The following is an 18,100-nucleotide window of genomic DNA, read 5'->3' on the forward strand; positions in this document are numbered from 1 at the left end:
ATATTATAAAGGCACAGTGGCACAGCATCGTTCTTATGCCATGTAATAGTGCAACATTAGTGGCACAGCATCGTTCTGTACCATGGAATACATGATATTGTAAAGGCACAGTGGCACAGCATCGTTCTGGTGCCATGTAAAAGTGCAATAATAGTGGCACAGCATCGTTCTTTACCATGGAATACATGATATTATAAAGGCACAGTGGCACAGCATTGTTCTGATGCCATGTAAAAGTGCAACATTAGTGGCACAGCATCGTCTGTACCATGGAATACATGATATTGAAATGGCACAGTGGCACATCATCGTTCTGGTGCCATGTAAAAGTGCAATAATAGTGGCACAGCATCGTTCTGTTGCCATGGAATACATAATTTGTGTCCGGTTGGAATTTGGAAGGTGTTTAAATGGACATGAATGTTGCGTATACGCATGCAACTTTTTGAATATATACATTTGAAAGATCTATTTGCTCCTGGATTCAGATCTGACCGGGCTCTGTCAGTGTTCATTTTCTTCACGCGCTGTTCTTTCCCAGGTGCGTTGTGTTAATGTGATCTTTGTTTTGTGAGTTTTCTTTTCTGTCCTTTCCTACTTTTCAGTGTTTCTATGGCAGGGTGTGTATGTGAAATAACACTGGATGGCGCAAATGACAGGTGTTTCTGAGATGGATGGTGGTGATTGGTGTACTTGTTTGGTTTGATTGTTAGTTACGTGAATGTGGATACGCTTCCTTGGTTGAGAATGTTGTATAGGTTTTACAGATGTGCAGGAGTGCGTAATTTTGATTGTCTCTGAATGCCTGGGTTGTGATATCTTGTTTGTATGTTCAATTGAAGAGAGGGAGTATTGTAGTATTGTAGTTATCTATCTGCACTGTGTGCATACAGTGCTGCTAGTAGAATACAGCTATGTCACATAGAATGTTATGGGTCCTAAGAGTTCCAAGAGCTTCAGTTGGGGACACAGGATGGGAGTACCTTACTGAAAGGATGTCATCTATGTATCTCCCTGCCTTTCTAACTAACTAGCCCTGTAACTAAGTAATAAACTTACTTTTTATATATATACTGGTCTCCTGGCTTTACCTGTATTCAGATGTCCTCTTATCATCCCCGATATTACAACAACCAACAGATTCAGTGTGAAGATTGAGCTGGGAGATGGCGAGCTTTTCCAGGAGTTTTCCCAGGAGTGATGGAGATTGGGCGATAGTTGGCAGGGCAAGACGGGTCGGCAGAGGGTTTCTTAAGAGGGTGCACAAGGGAGTGCTTCAGGCGGGAAGGGAAGGCTCAGGTGGCGAAGGAGTGGTTGCAGAAGTCGGCCAGGGCAGGAGCTAGGGAGTCAATGTAGTCCTTGATGTTTTTGGAGGAGCTGGGGTGAACCTGTTCTGGTAAGACTTTCATAGATCAGACTTGTCTGGAAACCTTGTCAGGGAGAACAGGGGAAAGGCAGAGAAGGAGGGGAGGAGAGGTGGCCAAAGAGGGGACAGGGGAAGAGCAGGGAGTAGAGGAAGGAAGGGGAGAGGAGGAGAGATAGTAGAGGATGTCCTGGGTTTTAGAGATGAAATGGAAAGCCAGAGCCGTGCAGAGGGCCTGGGAAGGGACAAGGGAGGTAGAGACTGCGGCAGGATTGGGCAGTTCCTTGCAGATTTTAAAGAGTTCAGCCGAGTTGTTAGATGCCGCAGAGACGCAGGCTTGGATTTGGGCTCTCTTCTTGGTGTGGACAGAGAGCAGTTATTTCCTTTGGAGCAGGCGGCAGGCCAGTTTGTCAGAGCATGTACCAGAAACACGCCATTTCCTCTCAGCCACCCTGCACTTGCGTTTGAGGGTAACAAGGTACGAGTCGTACCAGGAGTTGCACTTGGCTTCGGGCTTCAGGCGGATCCTCATGACAGGGGCAAGAACATCGAGAGTATCAGATATAGCAGAGTAGATCATGGAAAGGGCTGTGTCAGGGTAAATAGTCACACCCACAGGTAGTCACACACGCTTCCACCAATGCCATCCAAGACGTTAGCATCTAACACTGTCAGTTCTGCACAACACTTCATCTGTACCGTTATAAATTCAGTCTGCAAGTGTCCTGTCATTCTAAAGCACATCCAGTAGAAAGTTCAGTAAAAGTTTGCAAGATTTGTGCATCCACATTCATCCACATGAGCACCCATCACCACAAAATAGATTTATGAATACTTTTTCTGCAGTATGTTTACAATGATGTTATAAGTGCCTCTGCGCACGGTATCTGCCACTGAGCGCCCGTTACATTCTTAAAAAGCATACTGTTTTTTCTCCCATCCCCTAACATCAAGTGGCACTTCAATGGTATGCGCTTGCAACGTTTTAATTTACCCATATCATACATTGTAATGTCGAAACAGGAACTCTCTTCTTTCCTTCCGACAATGCAGCGAATTGTTTTCCCCACTAACCCAACTCCTACATAAATCGTGAAAATAAGGCACCAAAACGAGCACTAAATGTATTTTACTAACCTAAAGCAAGTTCCCAAAAGGTCACTGTCTGCACAGCTGTGGTTCTCTCTAGGATGGACTATTGCTCAGCCTCTTTTTAAATCTGCCCGCTTCTACTCTCCGCCCTCTGCAACGCGTCCAGAAGAGGACGGCGCGGCTTGTCCTTGGCCGCAAGCCCAGGCATCGTATCTCTCCTGGACTGAAATGTCTGCAATAGCTCCCAGTGGCCGCGCGGAATAAGGTGAAAACCCTCTGCATGCACAAGGCCTTCTGTGCCCTGGGACCTCAATACCTTCAACTCTCACTTCCTAAATATCTCCTTGCTGAAGCTCTTCCCTCATCCGCCTCCAACTCCCTCAGGGTCAGTCGCTTCTGCAAGCAACCATTTGGTGGTAGATCTTTCTTAGGCTGGGGTCTCCCTCTGCAACAGCCTCCCTGCCTCCCTGAAACTTGAAGAGAACCATCTCTCGTTCCGGAAGCACCTCAAAGCCTTTCTATTTGCGTCTGCTTTTTCTCCTCCTCTTCCCGGCTGACTTCCTGGTTGCAACTGATTCTCCACTCGTTACCTGGCCACTCTCTGATGTCGGGCCAAGGCCACCTCCCCCCGCCAGTCGCACCCTTGCACTGCCTTTCTGGCAAACCCTGCACTTGGGGACTTTTTTCTGTATCCCTAACAGTTCCACCACCACCTGATGTTTGCACTTATCCTTGCACTTGGCACAATAGGCCGTATTTTTACTTATTGTCATTTGTTCTTCTTCCCATGTACTGCACTTTCCTCTCCCCCTACCCATGCACTACGGCGATCTGAGTGACACTTGGCCTAGTAGGTTTGTTGTCTCTGTCTCCCCTTTGGTCCCCCTCCCTTGCCCCGTCGTGCCTTGTAAAACTTGTGTATAGGCGCATTATAAATGCCATATCATAGAATTTTACATCATATGATATCATACACACATTGCATTCGCAACAACAGGATGCTTGCCACTTACCTTGTACACTTCAGGTTTTTTTTCTGCAGTATCCCATTTACTACAAACTTATCAAAAATGATTGCACAAAAGCAGCACTGAATGCATGTTACCAACTTCAAACAGGTACATACAGTGCATGCATTCAAACAGGATGCCTGCCCCTTACCTTGCACACTTCCAGCATAGGCTTCTGCACTTCTTTGTTCAAAGAGACCTTCTGCCACAGTCTTTGCGTACACACCACAACCACAAACCTTATTGAGCAATGCCTTAGCCTCCACAGTGCCATTTCCATGGCTCCCATCCTGAAAATGGCCGGATGTGGCACGTGTAATCCTGAGTTTTTGTGCTAGGAAGGGGGGTGTGGGTGAAACAAAGTAGGGGATTGGGTCTATATATTATTCAAATGTAAATCAGTAGGTAAGCAGTGGGTATGTTTACCAAGTTTTGATTTGCATTACATATGACATCGAATTTTATAATAATTCTTAAAGTAGGATTAAAAAATAGGTCATGTCTGTTTTCAGATTCCCATAACTTTGGAAGCTTTTAAAAAACCAGGAGAATATGCACCCAAGTTTTGTGGGGGAACACACGACTTACTAGTTTCTTGCTCATTATTTGACAGGTAATCTTCAGCATTTTTACACTATCTAATGGTGTCACGTTCATCAAGTGTCATCTATATCATAGTTCAATCTTGAATATTTGATTACTTATGATGTTTATTATATATTTTTATATATGTTTTTGTCCAAAACCTTATGCTTCCCTCCTCCCCTCTCCCTGCTCCATTTCTCTCTTTACCCCTGTAACTGTATCAATGATATATCATACATCTTTGTTGGATTTAATTCTACTTTTCAGTAATGCTTTTGGTTGATGTTTAGTTATTCATAGACTTATACGCCCTGAGGACGGCCCGCAAGGGTTGAAACACATTTTGGCGTTTTGTTGGAACTTTGCAGTCTCCTTTGGAACCACAATTTGGGAAATGTATGTTTATATGTACACATTCTATGACATATGTTGTCTAATAATAGCATTTGAAACCATAAGTGGCTATGCTATAGTTTCTCATTCTGTAAAGGTGACCACCCTCTGAGAGATGCAGTCAAAACTGCATTGCTACGGTGGGTGTGGTGAAGTCCCTGGCTTTTGAATGCATGGCCTACAGCCTTTGCCAATCACCCAATATTACAGGCTTTGGCCACACTCACTGCACCGCAACGTAATCCAGCCATTCATGGCAACATGTCACCAAGTACCACAATCCACACCCATACCACAGCCACCGGCAGTCCTACCCAACCTCTGCACCGTTATACAGCTATGCATATAAACATTCACCTTTTAGCAGAATCTACAAACTTAACACAGCCTCTGGCACCCCCTATGGCATTTGGCCATGCACCCAATAGTCTAAGCCTTGCCCACACCCACCGCAAAGTAATGCAGCCATGCATGGCAACATGTGACCAAGTACTACGCTCCACACATGTACCACAGCCCCCGCCACTGCTACCCAATCTCTGCACCGTAATACAGCTATGCATGGCAACATGCAACAGTTAGCAGAATCTACACACATAACACAGCCTCTGGCATCCATACCCACTTACATTCACATAGTATGTTGTTACCACCGACCACATTTTTATTTTGCAACAGTGACCCTAATCCCTGCACTCTATTCAGTACACAAAAGCAATGCTTCATAGTCCTATGAAATATGCAGGTCACCCCTATCCAATTTGATGCACACACTATTTAAATATTGCACCCACTTCACACACTGCAGTATCCAAGCGCATAGAAGATGCACTTCAACCCTACCCTCTTCTATACTGACAGTATTGCAACACTGCAGAACTGTTCACTCCATTCGCTGCAGCCATGGAGTAAACACTGTAGAATGTGCAACCAAACACCACACCCATGTATGCAATGCTGACGACCCACACACAGAAGGCAACAATGTCAAACCTAATTGCTACCACGGCACATAGTTGGTGGTGCAAGGCCTCCATCCGTGCATCAAATGGGCTACGGGCTTACCACATGCAACACACCGGAGTACATGCTTTCTATGTCATGTGCAATGCACTCCCCTTCTGCAATTGAGCTCCCACCAGTCACCATGGAAAGAGGTCTACGCACCAGCACACATGGTAGTCGCCTGTGCAGAGACCTGCGAATTGATGTTGTACGCACAGAAACTGCAGGCACATTGACGTCTTCGTCCACCTATTGGCATGTCTCAGATGAACCACTTCTCACCCCCCCATCCTTTCTATCCCTTCTTCCCACCACCACTACAAGGGGTAATATATGTTTTGCAATGCACTCCGCTTCTGCAATTCAGCTCCCACCAGTCGCCACGGTAAGAGGTCGCGACACGAGCTTTCATGCCGTAACGAAGGCTGCCTGCATTCACCACACATGGTAGTCGCGTGTGCAGGGACCGGTGAATTAACATAGTACGCACGGACACTGCAGGCACACTACCGTCTTTGTCCACCTAATAATCACACATCTCAGATGAACCACTTCTCTCTCCCCCAACCTTTCCATACCTTCTTCCTACCCCTGTACATGCTGTACATTATGTTTGTTAGTCCCTTTCGGCGCTGCGCTGTATTCCGATATACCATGGCAGCGTTCCCAAAAATCTTTGACGCACAGCACGCTTCCCTCCAGCCAACCACTGGCCGTGTCCAATGTTCGCCGACATCACGTCGTACTGCAAGCCAATGAGACTTTTGTCTGCGGAGCTAACGGGGAAATGGGAAATGGGTCCGCGAAGCAGATCCAGATATCACTAATTTTTTGAGATGTACATTTCAGTTCTTTGTAACAAAAGTACTGGTTGGATTACCACCAAACATGCCGGCACTGACATCGTGGGGTGCATGCACTTATCAGGCCAAGACAATTCCGAGCCTGCCTGTGGCTGCTTTGGTGGCTCTAGATATCTGAATGTCTCATTGCTGTCACAGGGAATTGCGACCGGGCTGAGGTTGTCTTCCCTAGCAAGTTTCGACTGTACTTTTTTGTGCCTCCCATTGACCATGGCCAACTGCGAATCAGGGTTCCATTCTGGAGAGGGAGCCTGAGAAACGGCTACCACATCATAGTAAGGCAGCAGGCATGCATATTACCCACTCTGGGCGTTAGTGATGACAAATAACAATACAAGAATCTTTCGAGGACACTTTAATTTCTTTAACGAGGATCCATTGGAGGGTATGTCCGGTGCCAGCAGCTGCTGTAACTCTAGCTCCAATAGCTTATATTAAAGTTGCTGTAGGTAAAAAGCTTGTAGTTGAATTTTAGGATCGTGGTTGCGGTCCGCCGCTATGCGATCTACCTACCGTCTGTCCCAGCCCCTGTCTCTCTGCGCCCCCCTGATTCTCTTGACTTAGTGTCCAGGCGGTTCAAAGCATTTCGTTTAAAAAAATTCAAACAGGCCGGTCAACCGGACTACTCAAGCTAGGAATAATGGAATAGGACTCTGATTTTTTTTGTTGTTTTTTGGAACTGGGGCCATGATTAAGAGGGATGGCTAGACGAAAGCAAAGTGAAGGCATATGCTAAGAATGTTTTAATTAATTAAGAGCCAAAATCATATGTTCAAAGACGATAAGGTACCATCATAGTTCAGACCATAAACAAGGCAGACTAGTAATTTGGTGGTGTTATTCCCATGACCCGCCGAGCAGCTTCCGGGAAACCAAAGTCTTTGGGTTCAAGGCGGAGTATGGTTGCAAAGCTGCAACTTGAAGGACTTGATGGAAGGGCACCACCAGAAGAAGAGCCTTCTGCTTAATTTGACTCAACACAGGAAACCTCACCTCGGCCACTCACAGAAATGATTGACAAATTGATAGCTCTTTCTCGATTCTGTGGGTTGTGGTGCATGGTCGTTCTTTGTAGGTGGAGTGATTTGTCTAGTTAATTCCGATGACGAACAAGACTCCTCCATGCTAACTAGTTACACAACCCCAAGCAGTCGGCGTTAAAGGTCTTAGAGGGCAAAGTGGCATTAAGCCATACAAGATTGAGCAATAACATATTCTGTGATGCCTTAATATGTCCGGGGCTGCACACACACTACACTGAACGGATCAGCGTTTGTCTACCATTTGCCGACAGGTGCCGGTAACCTGCTGAATCCCGTTTCTGATAGGGATTGGGGATTGCAATCATTTCCGCTGAACAAAAAATACCCAGCAAGTGCAGGTCATAACCTTAAGTCCCTGCACTTTGTACACTCCACGCATTGCTACTACCAATTGAATGGTTTAGTGAGGTCCTCAAATGGGCCCTGCAGGACTTGTCAACGGCCCTGGTGGTGCGCCGAGAAGACGATCAAACTTCACTATCTAGAGGAAGTAAGTCGTAGCAAGGTTTCCATAGTTGAATCTGTGGAAGGATCATTAACGGCAGAGCAGCCGGAAGGAGAGCTGTAGGCCCAAGCTCGGATACGTACCAGATGCGAGCACTGTGAGAAACCTGAGGGGGTCCCCTTAGCTAGTTCCCGGAGATTTGTCATCCAGGTGGCCAGGACACGGCCATCGCTATTGGATCAAATCCATGGGTGTGCACCAGTGAGGGCAGATCACCTGATTGGGGGGTCCTTGGGGAGTGGGAGTGGGACACCGACCGGTGAGATGCGGCATCTCCCTTCTTTCTACACCCTTTGCTCATCCTACCACGTATGACATTAAAATACACTGCCTGCCCCTTTTCCAACACAAACACTTTCGCTCAACCCGAAAGACAACAGACTAACACCAGAGCCCTTTACCTGACCTGTTCCAATGCAAAGGTCAGGCAATTGACCAGAATCACACACCCTTCCCCACAGGGATAAAAGGGGGAGCACAAGAGCACAGTATGAGCAAGGCAGACCACACGACGAGACAGCTACTCAAGCACGGCAGTTCAAGAGAAGGAGAAAGGCGTCGAGAACCGAGAGTGACAAGGAGAGAAGCGACCTTGCTCTTTCTGTCCTAGGCCTGCAAGCCTTTGTGGAAAGAAATGTAAGCCCGCGAACAACAGCTCAAGTGTGTTGCAGCAGATGGCAACGGTACACGGAGCGTGCCTACTCTGAGAAGCAGGACCGAGGTAGACTCCTGCTACCGTGGTACCGGCCTTGACTCCAGATACAAGGAAAGCCAAGCGATTCATCACAGTCAGTGAGTCAAAGGGGAAACTGATAAGAAACGAAACTGTGTTGAAAAAAAGTCTCAAAGCGGCATATTAAGAAGAGTTCAAAGAACTGTAAATTGTTAAGGGAAGACCAGCTGCAGAGGGGACCGGCGCCACTTGGGTCCTGACTCAAGAGACTCTGGTTGATCCTGTGGTGATTGAAACTACTGACACCAGAAGGCTGTAGGAGAGCCGCCAAGAAAGGTCAAAGTGGTCACACAGGGGTCCAGCAATATCCCTGTACAGTCGAAAGTCTTTGACCGACAAACCTGTGAGAATGCAAGGTAAGTGAATTCCACACAAAAAGAAAGCAAAAGGAAATATGAAGTGGCAAGAGTGAACCCGATGGAGGGATGCTAATAAAGAGGAGCGAAGTCTAAAGTCCCAACAAATGGTGTATTGACCAGAGTGAACCCGGCAGATGGATGTCTACTATGGAGAACTGCTTAAAAAGACATTAAGATTCGTGATTACTAGGAAAGCACAGTGAACCCAGCGGAGGGAAGCTGAGATTCGAGTGGAGTCTGCGCCCGGAAGAAGGGGCCCCAAGGGTGAGAAAACATCACCCTAAACACCACACAAGCGAACATACTTTTATTTGTTATTGTTGAGATATCAGGCCCTCGAAGGCAAGAGGCTTTACAGGGAAAAAAGACTTGAAAATCGACGGCCCTGAGAGCGGATACAGAACTGTTGGCTCGTGCTCGGAAAGCTCGAGTGTGTGCTGTGCTCGGGAGACCTGCCTTGTCCCGTGCTCAAAACGTGGGGAAGGGAGGCCCCTGGCAATCACATCCTGACTTATTTTTTGTCAACACTTCTTTATTTATTGAAAACCCTATCCCACACTCTTTCTATATTTAGTTGTAAGGATTTGGCAATATTTTTCTTTAGTATAGGCCCTTTATTTTGCGAAGACGCCACAAGGACTGCCTTATTTTTCATTTGATGGTCAAAACTTGCTCCCATCTTAGATTTACGTTTATATTGGGCGTTTTTCCAACCTGCATACAGTTTAATACCCTTGAATCATGATCACTTGTGTCTCTCTTTACTGTTGCCACCATGAGTTCCTTACAGCACCCACAGCTTGGGTCGACTTTCTGGCTACGGTCTAACCAGAGAAGTGTTCCGTGATCACGGTGTTAGTACAGGTTAGTGGAGAATCACTGTTAGAGTCTGTATTCCCTGCCACTGATCATATAACCCAGCGTGCATGCACAGCTACCGTTCAGAGGAGTCACTAGATGACTTGTCTGAGGTCTTCGACTTGCAATGCAAAACCAGGACTTCAGAGTGCATTGAAGCACTATGCAACCTAAAGAACAGAAGTTGAAAAGCAAACCACCCAAACTAACTGTTCCAAAGACTGGTGTCAACAGGGACCAGATCAACTAGGGCATATAAAAGGCCAAAGTTGTCTTGAGGCATTTTATGCTTCTACCTTTGTTGTGGGGACAGTTCTTACTGGCTGACTGTCTCTTGCTGTTGTAATGATCGGTCCTGGACCCGTGGTCTGGTTCTTCGTGCTACTTTAGTTTTCTTTTTGGGTGTTGATGCTTCTGCTTTGCTGGTTGTCCCTCCCCTGATGTCCAGCTTATTGCTCCTTTGGTTTGTCCTCACTTATATGTTGGAGTTCCTTCAGAACAGAGGTCTCAACAGCAACTGTTCCAAATACTGGTGTCAACAGCAACCAGATCACCTAGGGCATATATGAGACCAAAGTTGTCTTGTGTAAGGAGTGAGGAATCTACAGCGCTGTTGTCACAGGAAAGGCCTGGTGAGAGAGCACGGCCACCAGAAACGAAAAGCCAGAGGAGAACCAAAGTCGTGGAAGTCAAGTGAAGCAAAGATGGCATTTGTCACTACCAGAGCCCATGCCTGAAAAAAAGAGGAAATCAAATGGCAAAACCTCTCTGTGACCCAAGGGGTTGTGCTCACAAAACTGAGGTAGTCAAAGAATGCCAAAGCACCTTGCAGGCAACGCTGAGGGAACAATGGGGAGCTGAATCCATGGACAGACCAAGTATTAACAACGGGCATGGGATGAAGTACCGGGGCAAATATCTCTGAGTGAACACTGTGACGAATCCAGAGATTTCCTCCCTTCTTTCTAAGGGGAAGCTGTCCCCTTGGGGACTAGGGAGTTGAGCCACCTAAGCTTAATACCCCCTAGGATGCAGGGTAAGTGAGATTCCACTGAGCGTGACTCCCCCTTATGCGACAGGGAATTCCCAAAGAGGAATTGTAGTCCTCGTCCCTCCATGTAAAGAGTCCTGTTTGGTTCTTGGCTATGTGGGGCTTGACCAGGATAATTGTGTGCATGGCCCTTTAGAAATGGCTGGTGTGGTTGCTGACCCCTTGATGATACCACCATTCCTTGAACCACAGAATAAACAGATTGCCCAATCTCAGTTCAGCCTGAAACATAAAGAGGCCATGCAAGTGACAACAAGAGAGGGTGAGGAAATCCTGCAAAACCAGCGAGAGAGAGGAAGTCCTGTGGAGCCAGCGTTTTGAAGAACAAAACCCAATGGAGCCAGCCACCAAAGCAAACATCCTCCTGGAAGGCAGGGACAGAGGGGGGGGAAGGGGGAGAGGGGGAGAGGGAGAGAGGGATGTAGGGAGAGAGGGAGAGAGAGAGAGACCCACCCCCAGACCCAAGGCGACTCGACCATAGGAGAGAAGTGCTTGTGCTTCGATGCCAGCCAAAGTGACTGCAGAGGAACGCTGCTATGACCAACAAGGTAGGCTGCAAAACCAGAGACCCCAATGCAGGTTGAAAGACCAGAGACCCCACAGCGGTGTGAAATCCGAGAGATCACAATACTTGGTGAGAAATAGAATACCCCAAGGTGGGACTTCAGTATCATGACCTAAAGGTGGGGTGAAGGAACCAGAAGCCCAAGGCAGGCATGAGAAACAATACATGAGGAGCAATACAACCCCAAGGTGGGGTGCAAGAATCTACATTCCAGGACGGAATAATAACGGCTTGCTTTTAAAGAAAATGTTTTTATTAATGTGTTCGTCATATATGTTTTTTCAACTCCTTATCAAAACACACATTCATTACATAATACTCATAAAAAGAACCAGTCCTTGGGTTTTCTAACTTAGTACGAAACTACATCATTAATCAAATCAAAGGTTTTTAGTACTTTAATAAGTTTGATGTATAAAAAAGTTTCATGGCCCGAGGACAGTCTTTGCCAAAATTCTTCCATCTGGAGCCAGTGCTCATTGTGAACAAAACCACAAAAAGAGAACCTCAACAGTTCTTGTGGCCCCATGCACTCAATTAGAATATGGCGTAGGGATTGCTTAGTTTGCCTTTGGCATAGAGCACAGATCTCCTTCACAACTTTCTCATTTGCTCTACTAGCCAAAATCTCCCCGGTTGAAAGTAGGTTCAGTTGGAATCTTAAGATCTAATTTCTTCCGGTATGATCTGGAAATTTCCTCAATTAAATTTGGAAACCCGCTTTGGGTTTATCCAAAAATGAGTGACTGCCATGGAGCTTTAATGAGCGGACAGCATCAATAGTTCTTACCTAATCCGTCTCCGTTAGAGCCTTCTTTACACTGTTGGGATCATTAAGTCCTTCACTGTTTAAAATGCCGTAAAATATAATCCACCTTGTGTGTTAGTTTCCTCATAAAGCGATTGGTCTGGCCAATCTCCTCTTGAAGCACCTCTACACAGAGTGAGTTAGTCTGTGGATATTCAACGGAGTGGTATAGTTATAACAATCTCCAAGCCACGCTGGCCCTTAATGAATCCAGACCTACCTCATATCGGAGCGCAGTAATGGGATTGACTGTAGGAGACATAACACTCTCTTCCAAATTCTACCCTCCATCCGTACCCCAATTTAAATTGCAAGCCTGAGAGTCTATCCCCGTACCATATAGTAAAGTAGGTATGGCTTTGCCGTCATAAAACCTTATCAATGGTAATATGGAAAACACATCTGTCAAGCATGTCTCTGGATATGTAATCAATAATGGACTTAGATCTACCATCTTCCCACGTGGGAACGGGAGTTAAGTTTTCCACAGCCAGGTCGTTGTTTTTAGGAATAGTTGTGGGGAAACCATAAGAATTCAAGTCCCCTACTATGAGAATGTGAATAGCTTCCTCCTGAGATAAAGCCTCAGCCAGAACCTCTATGATCGACTACATATACTCTGACAAGCTCGGATGCGCTGGGTTATAGTAAAAATGTAAGACCAATAGGCACCTCAACAGGCCCTCTGAATAGAAATATAATTTAGATGGAAGAATTATATAGTGATCACACATCAATTTAGATGCTTTCATTATTTTGGCAGTCCTGGAAACTAGTAGTAGGCCTCCTGAGGGGCGACCCACTTTATTACCCAAAACTAGCTGCTACGATATTGTGAAACCCTCAATTCTTAGTTCAGATTGAAGCCATGTTTCCTCCAGCAGGATCAAGTCGAAAGTCCCAAAAATGTTGCCGCTAGGACACACATTTACAAAGCTTCTATAACCCTTAGAAGATTTTGTTTCGTGCTGCTAATAGGGCATTTACCCCTCAGCGGGAGTGTAGACCAATCTCTACTATGTTGGTGCAATTTTCATACGGAAAGTTGATGTAGTCTAGGTCATGTGTTAGATAACAATTATAACTCTGGTACGTTTTTCACAATCTTCAGAATTGTCTGTCTGTTTAAGATGAATTAATTTTTTTCCTTGTGCAAATGTTTTCCAGCCACACATACATCATCATCATCTGGATGTTTATCCGGTTATATTATTTGTTTCCCCTTTCTGCTTCCCTTGTTTGAACAGGTTCTTGGAAATAGCTTTGTTTATTTATAGGCTGAAAGATATGTCATTGGTTAGATGTACTAACTGGACCTTCAGCCACTGAGTTTGTGCTGAGTTACTCTGAGCTGTTGATGGATCATTTAGTACAACAGGGGCCTTGTGTTTTTCCCCCAATATAAAATGTTGGGGCCCATCGCTCACCAGAGACTTTCTGAACTTGAAAAGCAGAATTGTTGTTTCACAAATTGGTAGAATGTGACATCTCCACTTAGGTTTAAATATTTGAAACCCTCAGCTTTTTAAGATTTGTATCAGGTATTACAAATCCGATATTTGTTTGCTGCTCTGCATTCTTCTGTCTAGGAGTAATAATGCCCACATTAGAGCTCCTCGACATCTGTGGATCGATTATGTGTAGCAAGATATAGGGCCTCATTACGAGTCCGGCGGTAACCGAGGTGGTAAAACCGCCTGGTTACCGCCGGACTCGTATTACCATTCCGCCTCCGTGATTCCCGGAATTACCGGGGCATTACAATGGGACTCAATGGGAATGGGGATCATGGAAACACCGGCAGCATCTCCTAATGCTGCCGGTGTTTCCTCGTCTGCCTGCAGACGGGCAGTGTTAAACCCGCCAAGTCAAACCTGGCGGGAACATCACCTCCCGCCTGCAGGAGTCGGGATCAGGCGGTCCGGAAACAACGGTGGCGGCGGGTTTACCGCCACCGTTATTTCCGGACCGCCTGATTTGTAATGAGGTCCATAGAGTTTTGGGACCATCTGTTTTGAGTCCCCTTTTAGGTTCTTCTCTTAGAAGCTGTGCTCCTATTGCAGTCAGCTGTTATTCTCAGAAACATATGGATATTGGATCCTTGTTTTTCCTGTAACATGCCCCAAACTATTTTTGTCTCACTAGACTGGAGAACAGACAAAGTGACTTTTATGTATTCATAGAAGCTCATAAAGGAAATTAATACAATGTTTAAAGCCGAGATTGATGGGGAGGTTAGTTTAACCCTGTCGTCCATATCTTTTAGGGTCTCATGCAACACCTGTTGAGATATGGCCGTGGGAGCATTTATCAAGCTAATTGCCAAATGTTCTGTTAAGATTGAGGCATGTTCAACCACACAGTCCTTTTCGATTCCCCCCTCAAGGAATACATTTCACCGATGTCAATAGCACTGAGCCCAGGCAGGGGTGGGGTATACCCTTCTACCCTCTGAAAAGCCTCCAAGAGCTTGTGTCTGAAACTCCCAAGCTTAGTTACATAGCGTCTTTCATCAAAAGATCCTTTCTACTAGTTGAGCATATTCCCAATTTTAGAAAGAAATCCTTAATTTTCTTTTGGGACCTTCTCTTATTCACAGAACAGGACACGTTGTTTTCTGCTCCCGCAGGTTGCAGTAGTTGTACCAGCTCCTCCTGCATATCATGATAAACTAAAGCATGAATTTTGAGCAGGTAAAACTGTGGGTGCTAGATGGACCTCGTCCATAGCTAATGGCACACTTTCAGAATCCCTTACTGATTTTGTAAACAAATCAGGGTCGATTTTGTATTGTTAGGAATTAATGTGGAAGGTTTTCTTGTCGGTTTCTTCATTGAGCACTTTCCCTGTCGAGGAGTTTGTTTAATGACATCAGTTTGTGGGAAGCGCCAGTACCACATCCTCGATTAAACACAGCCTTGCTGAGGGTAGTATGCCGGGAGAGGAACACTCGGCTCCTTGATTATCCCCGCGTCCGACATAACTTGAGCCATTAATTTCACATCTGAATAAGGGACAGATGATTCTCCTAGCCATCAACAAGATACTGACATCTGTTTGACATGCTCGTCTTGATTAATATGGTGGGTACGGGACAATGTCGTTATTCTCTTTTCCTCTCCTCCCGGCCGCTGTTTACCACTCCGTAAATCGAACATACACGCTATGCGTGACCGAAGTACACATCAAGAAGAGATCAACAAAGTTTGTATACAACCCCTGAATTAATCCACAGTGCTCTACTCAAAAATAGGAAAAGGCAAAAATTCAATGTGATACTATAAACAGCAGTCCAATAAGGAGGAGTCTCACCGGCCTCGTATCTATAGCAGGGCAATGGTTGTATAAAGGTAGTGATAGCAATAACGGCAGTATGGAGAGCAATGTAAAAGCAAAGAAACGTAAAAGTCACTCTCCAGTGAAATGACCAACCATTACAAAGTTGGATTTAACAGATTTCCAACAGAACAGTCTTGTCCAACCAGCCCCCCCGGCACGTCAAAGCGCTTCTTACACTTTAGTTCACAATTGCTGTGAGCGCGTGGGGCAGGTTATTATCATTTTTATGTTGATAGTGGAGTATCCAGTCAATTAAAGCAGAATCCAGTTGGGGAACAAGACACACTTCCGCATCCACCAAACCGCTTCTAACAATAGTACCACAGCAGTGCCACAGTAGTGCAGGGTCAGTAAAATTATGACAGCTGATCTAGGAACACTTCTGGGAAGGGACATTTTTAACCTTGAATAATTCAGTTATTAAAAGGTGATAGTTTTACCAGGTTGTGTGGGCATCAGAGTTTCCTTTTTTTGAGCAGACTAATCGCTTTTGGGAATAATTACTGTAAATTACTAAAACCTATAAAAGGGCAATGTGCCTCATCCAGCAGAAGCATCAGCGGCATAGTCCTGTTCACCCAAATGCTGGTGAATGCCCTAGAAGTGGAGTTTAAAAAACAGTACTGAAAAGTGTGACTATGAATATGAGACCCATACATTAGACATGTGATATGAATCTTGCAAAGTCTGCTAGGTACCTTCAGTGGGCATGGTAGTCGGTTCTGCCCTCTTTTTCCATGTTTTTTAGTGCTTAGCTTTTACTATAAGTGGCGAGGGTGTGGACATATGTGACTGTCCTTGCCATTTGTCATTTTCTGGGCTTGTCTGTATCATGCCTGTCTCTCATTGGCCCAGTTCTATGCATGGCACAACATTCCAATTTCACTGCTTCTTTTTGATTGTTTCATCCTGCTGCTTTCACAGGTTCTGCCCTAACATCATGAAGCCGCAGGACCTGCTGTCGTATAGCATTGTACCTGGGATGGTGGAGAGATGCCTCGAACCTCACTTGGACTTGTTACCGCAGAGCAGTGAGAAGCATTGTGACATGGCACAGGAGATCATTGATGAACCACACCACTGTCCCTTGCTGGAGGTAGTGGATACAATTCTTTTTTTATCAGTATCTTTTTTGGTATTATGAACAAAGTGGCAAAACAAATCCTGTAAATCACTAAGAAAAATGACTTGCAAATATGAAATAGTAGTAAAACAGCATTCGGCCTGGCACAAAGGTAAACATCAAGATGTATAACCTCAACACATTATCAATATTGAATGTGCCTTTTTACACAACTGAACAATTATCATTACCATTGTTCCGTAGAACACCAAGAGAATGGGGGAAAGGGTGAGACCAGCAAGAAAAAGCACTGATGTCCTCAGATTTGCATCACATATTCTCTTCCGCCCATGCAAACTCACTGTTAAGGCAGTTGTTGTACCACCCTCTGATGAGCATGCTACAACAACTTATCCTAGGAGGAAGGCTAAAACATCTGACAAGAAAGGGAAGCCAAACCTCTTTTAAACGTGGGCAGAGCGACAAGGATCTACTCTCAGGTAGGGAATAGTAGGTCAAGACAGAGGTACAATTGGGCCACACACAGCTGCAGAAAATAAACTACACCGATATACTGAAAAATATATACTTCAATAAAGTCACATATAAAATAATCCATTTAGAGAAGTAGAGAAGTGAAGAAGGTCAATGTTTTTGTGACTTTGTTGGAGTTACGGAGCCATTCCATCTTACTTGTGTATCTCTGTAGGCTCCATTTGAAGAAGACTGTTCCTGCTCTATTACCTGCATCTTTGAGACACTTTCTTTAGACATTGCCTCCCACGCAGCATGTGTTTTTGTGCTTTATGGATGGGTGGGAAGGCTTTATTTTTGTTCTGCATTCTGCTGGTTTGGATCATCATTGCATTTTCTTTATTTGGTTTCCCTTCGTCTTGCTCGGTCTTTTCTGTTCCCTGTTGTATTTGGTCATAATTTCACCAATTAACAATTGTAAAGCACTTTAGGAGTAGGTGCTATAGAAGTAAAATCAAACTAACACGTACTATAGAGATTAATACACAATATTCAAAAGATACCATTAATGCCTTTGAAAGGATACACATATCCCCAATGTCTATATGTGGGTACCAGAGATGATCACCCAGTATAAAATAACAGGGGTTTGAGGCGAACCAGTGAACCATAAAAACTAACAAGTAGGCAAGTACCCAGTAGTCTGCACAACACTGCGCATTGTTCTAAATACACATCCCAACTCTAGTATATGTGGAACACCCTACACCTGATGGTTACAACGTAACAAATATGTATGGGTATGGGATTAAAAAGAGAAACCCAGTTTACCCAAGCACCACAATAGTTTAGAATTCTGTAAGGCCCAAAACACAATATACATTAAATTTAGACCTCCTATGGCCTTTATAACACTCAGTGAGGCCGGGTTGGAGTCCAGTCACACTCCAGTCAGCAGCAGGAGCAGACCGCTAAACCTTGGACTGTGCTT

General features: G+C 45.1%; 1 protein-coding gene across 1 annotated transcript in view; it reads left to right on the forward strand.

Annotated features, from left to right (window-relative positions):
- CTC1 (CST telomere replication complex component 1) overlaps positions 1-18,100 on the forward strand; it is a 1,003,059-nt gene that overhangs the window by 536,732 nt on the left and 448,227 nt on the right. Inside the window, exon 9 of the mRNA XM_069646446.1 lies at positions 16,497-16,668. Within this exon, the coding sequence (XP_069502547.1) occupies positions 16,497-16,668 (172 nt within the window). The remainder of the gene's footprint in view (positions 1-16,496; positions 16,669-18,100) is intronic.

This window comes from Ambystoma mexicanum, chromosome 1p (assembly GCF_040938575.1).
Source record: "Ambystoma mexicanum isolate Mex_15411 chromosome 1p, UKY_AmexF1_1, whole genome shotgun sequence".
Classification (NCBI taxonomy): Eukaryota; Metazoa; Chordata; class Amphibia; order Caudata; family Ambystomatidae; genus Ambystoma; species Ambystoma mexicanum.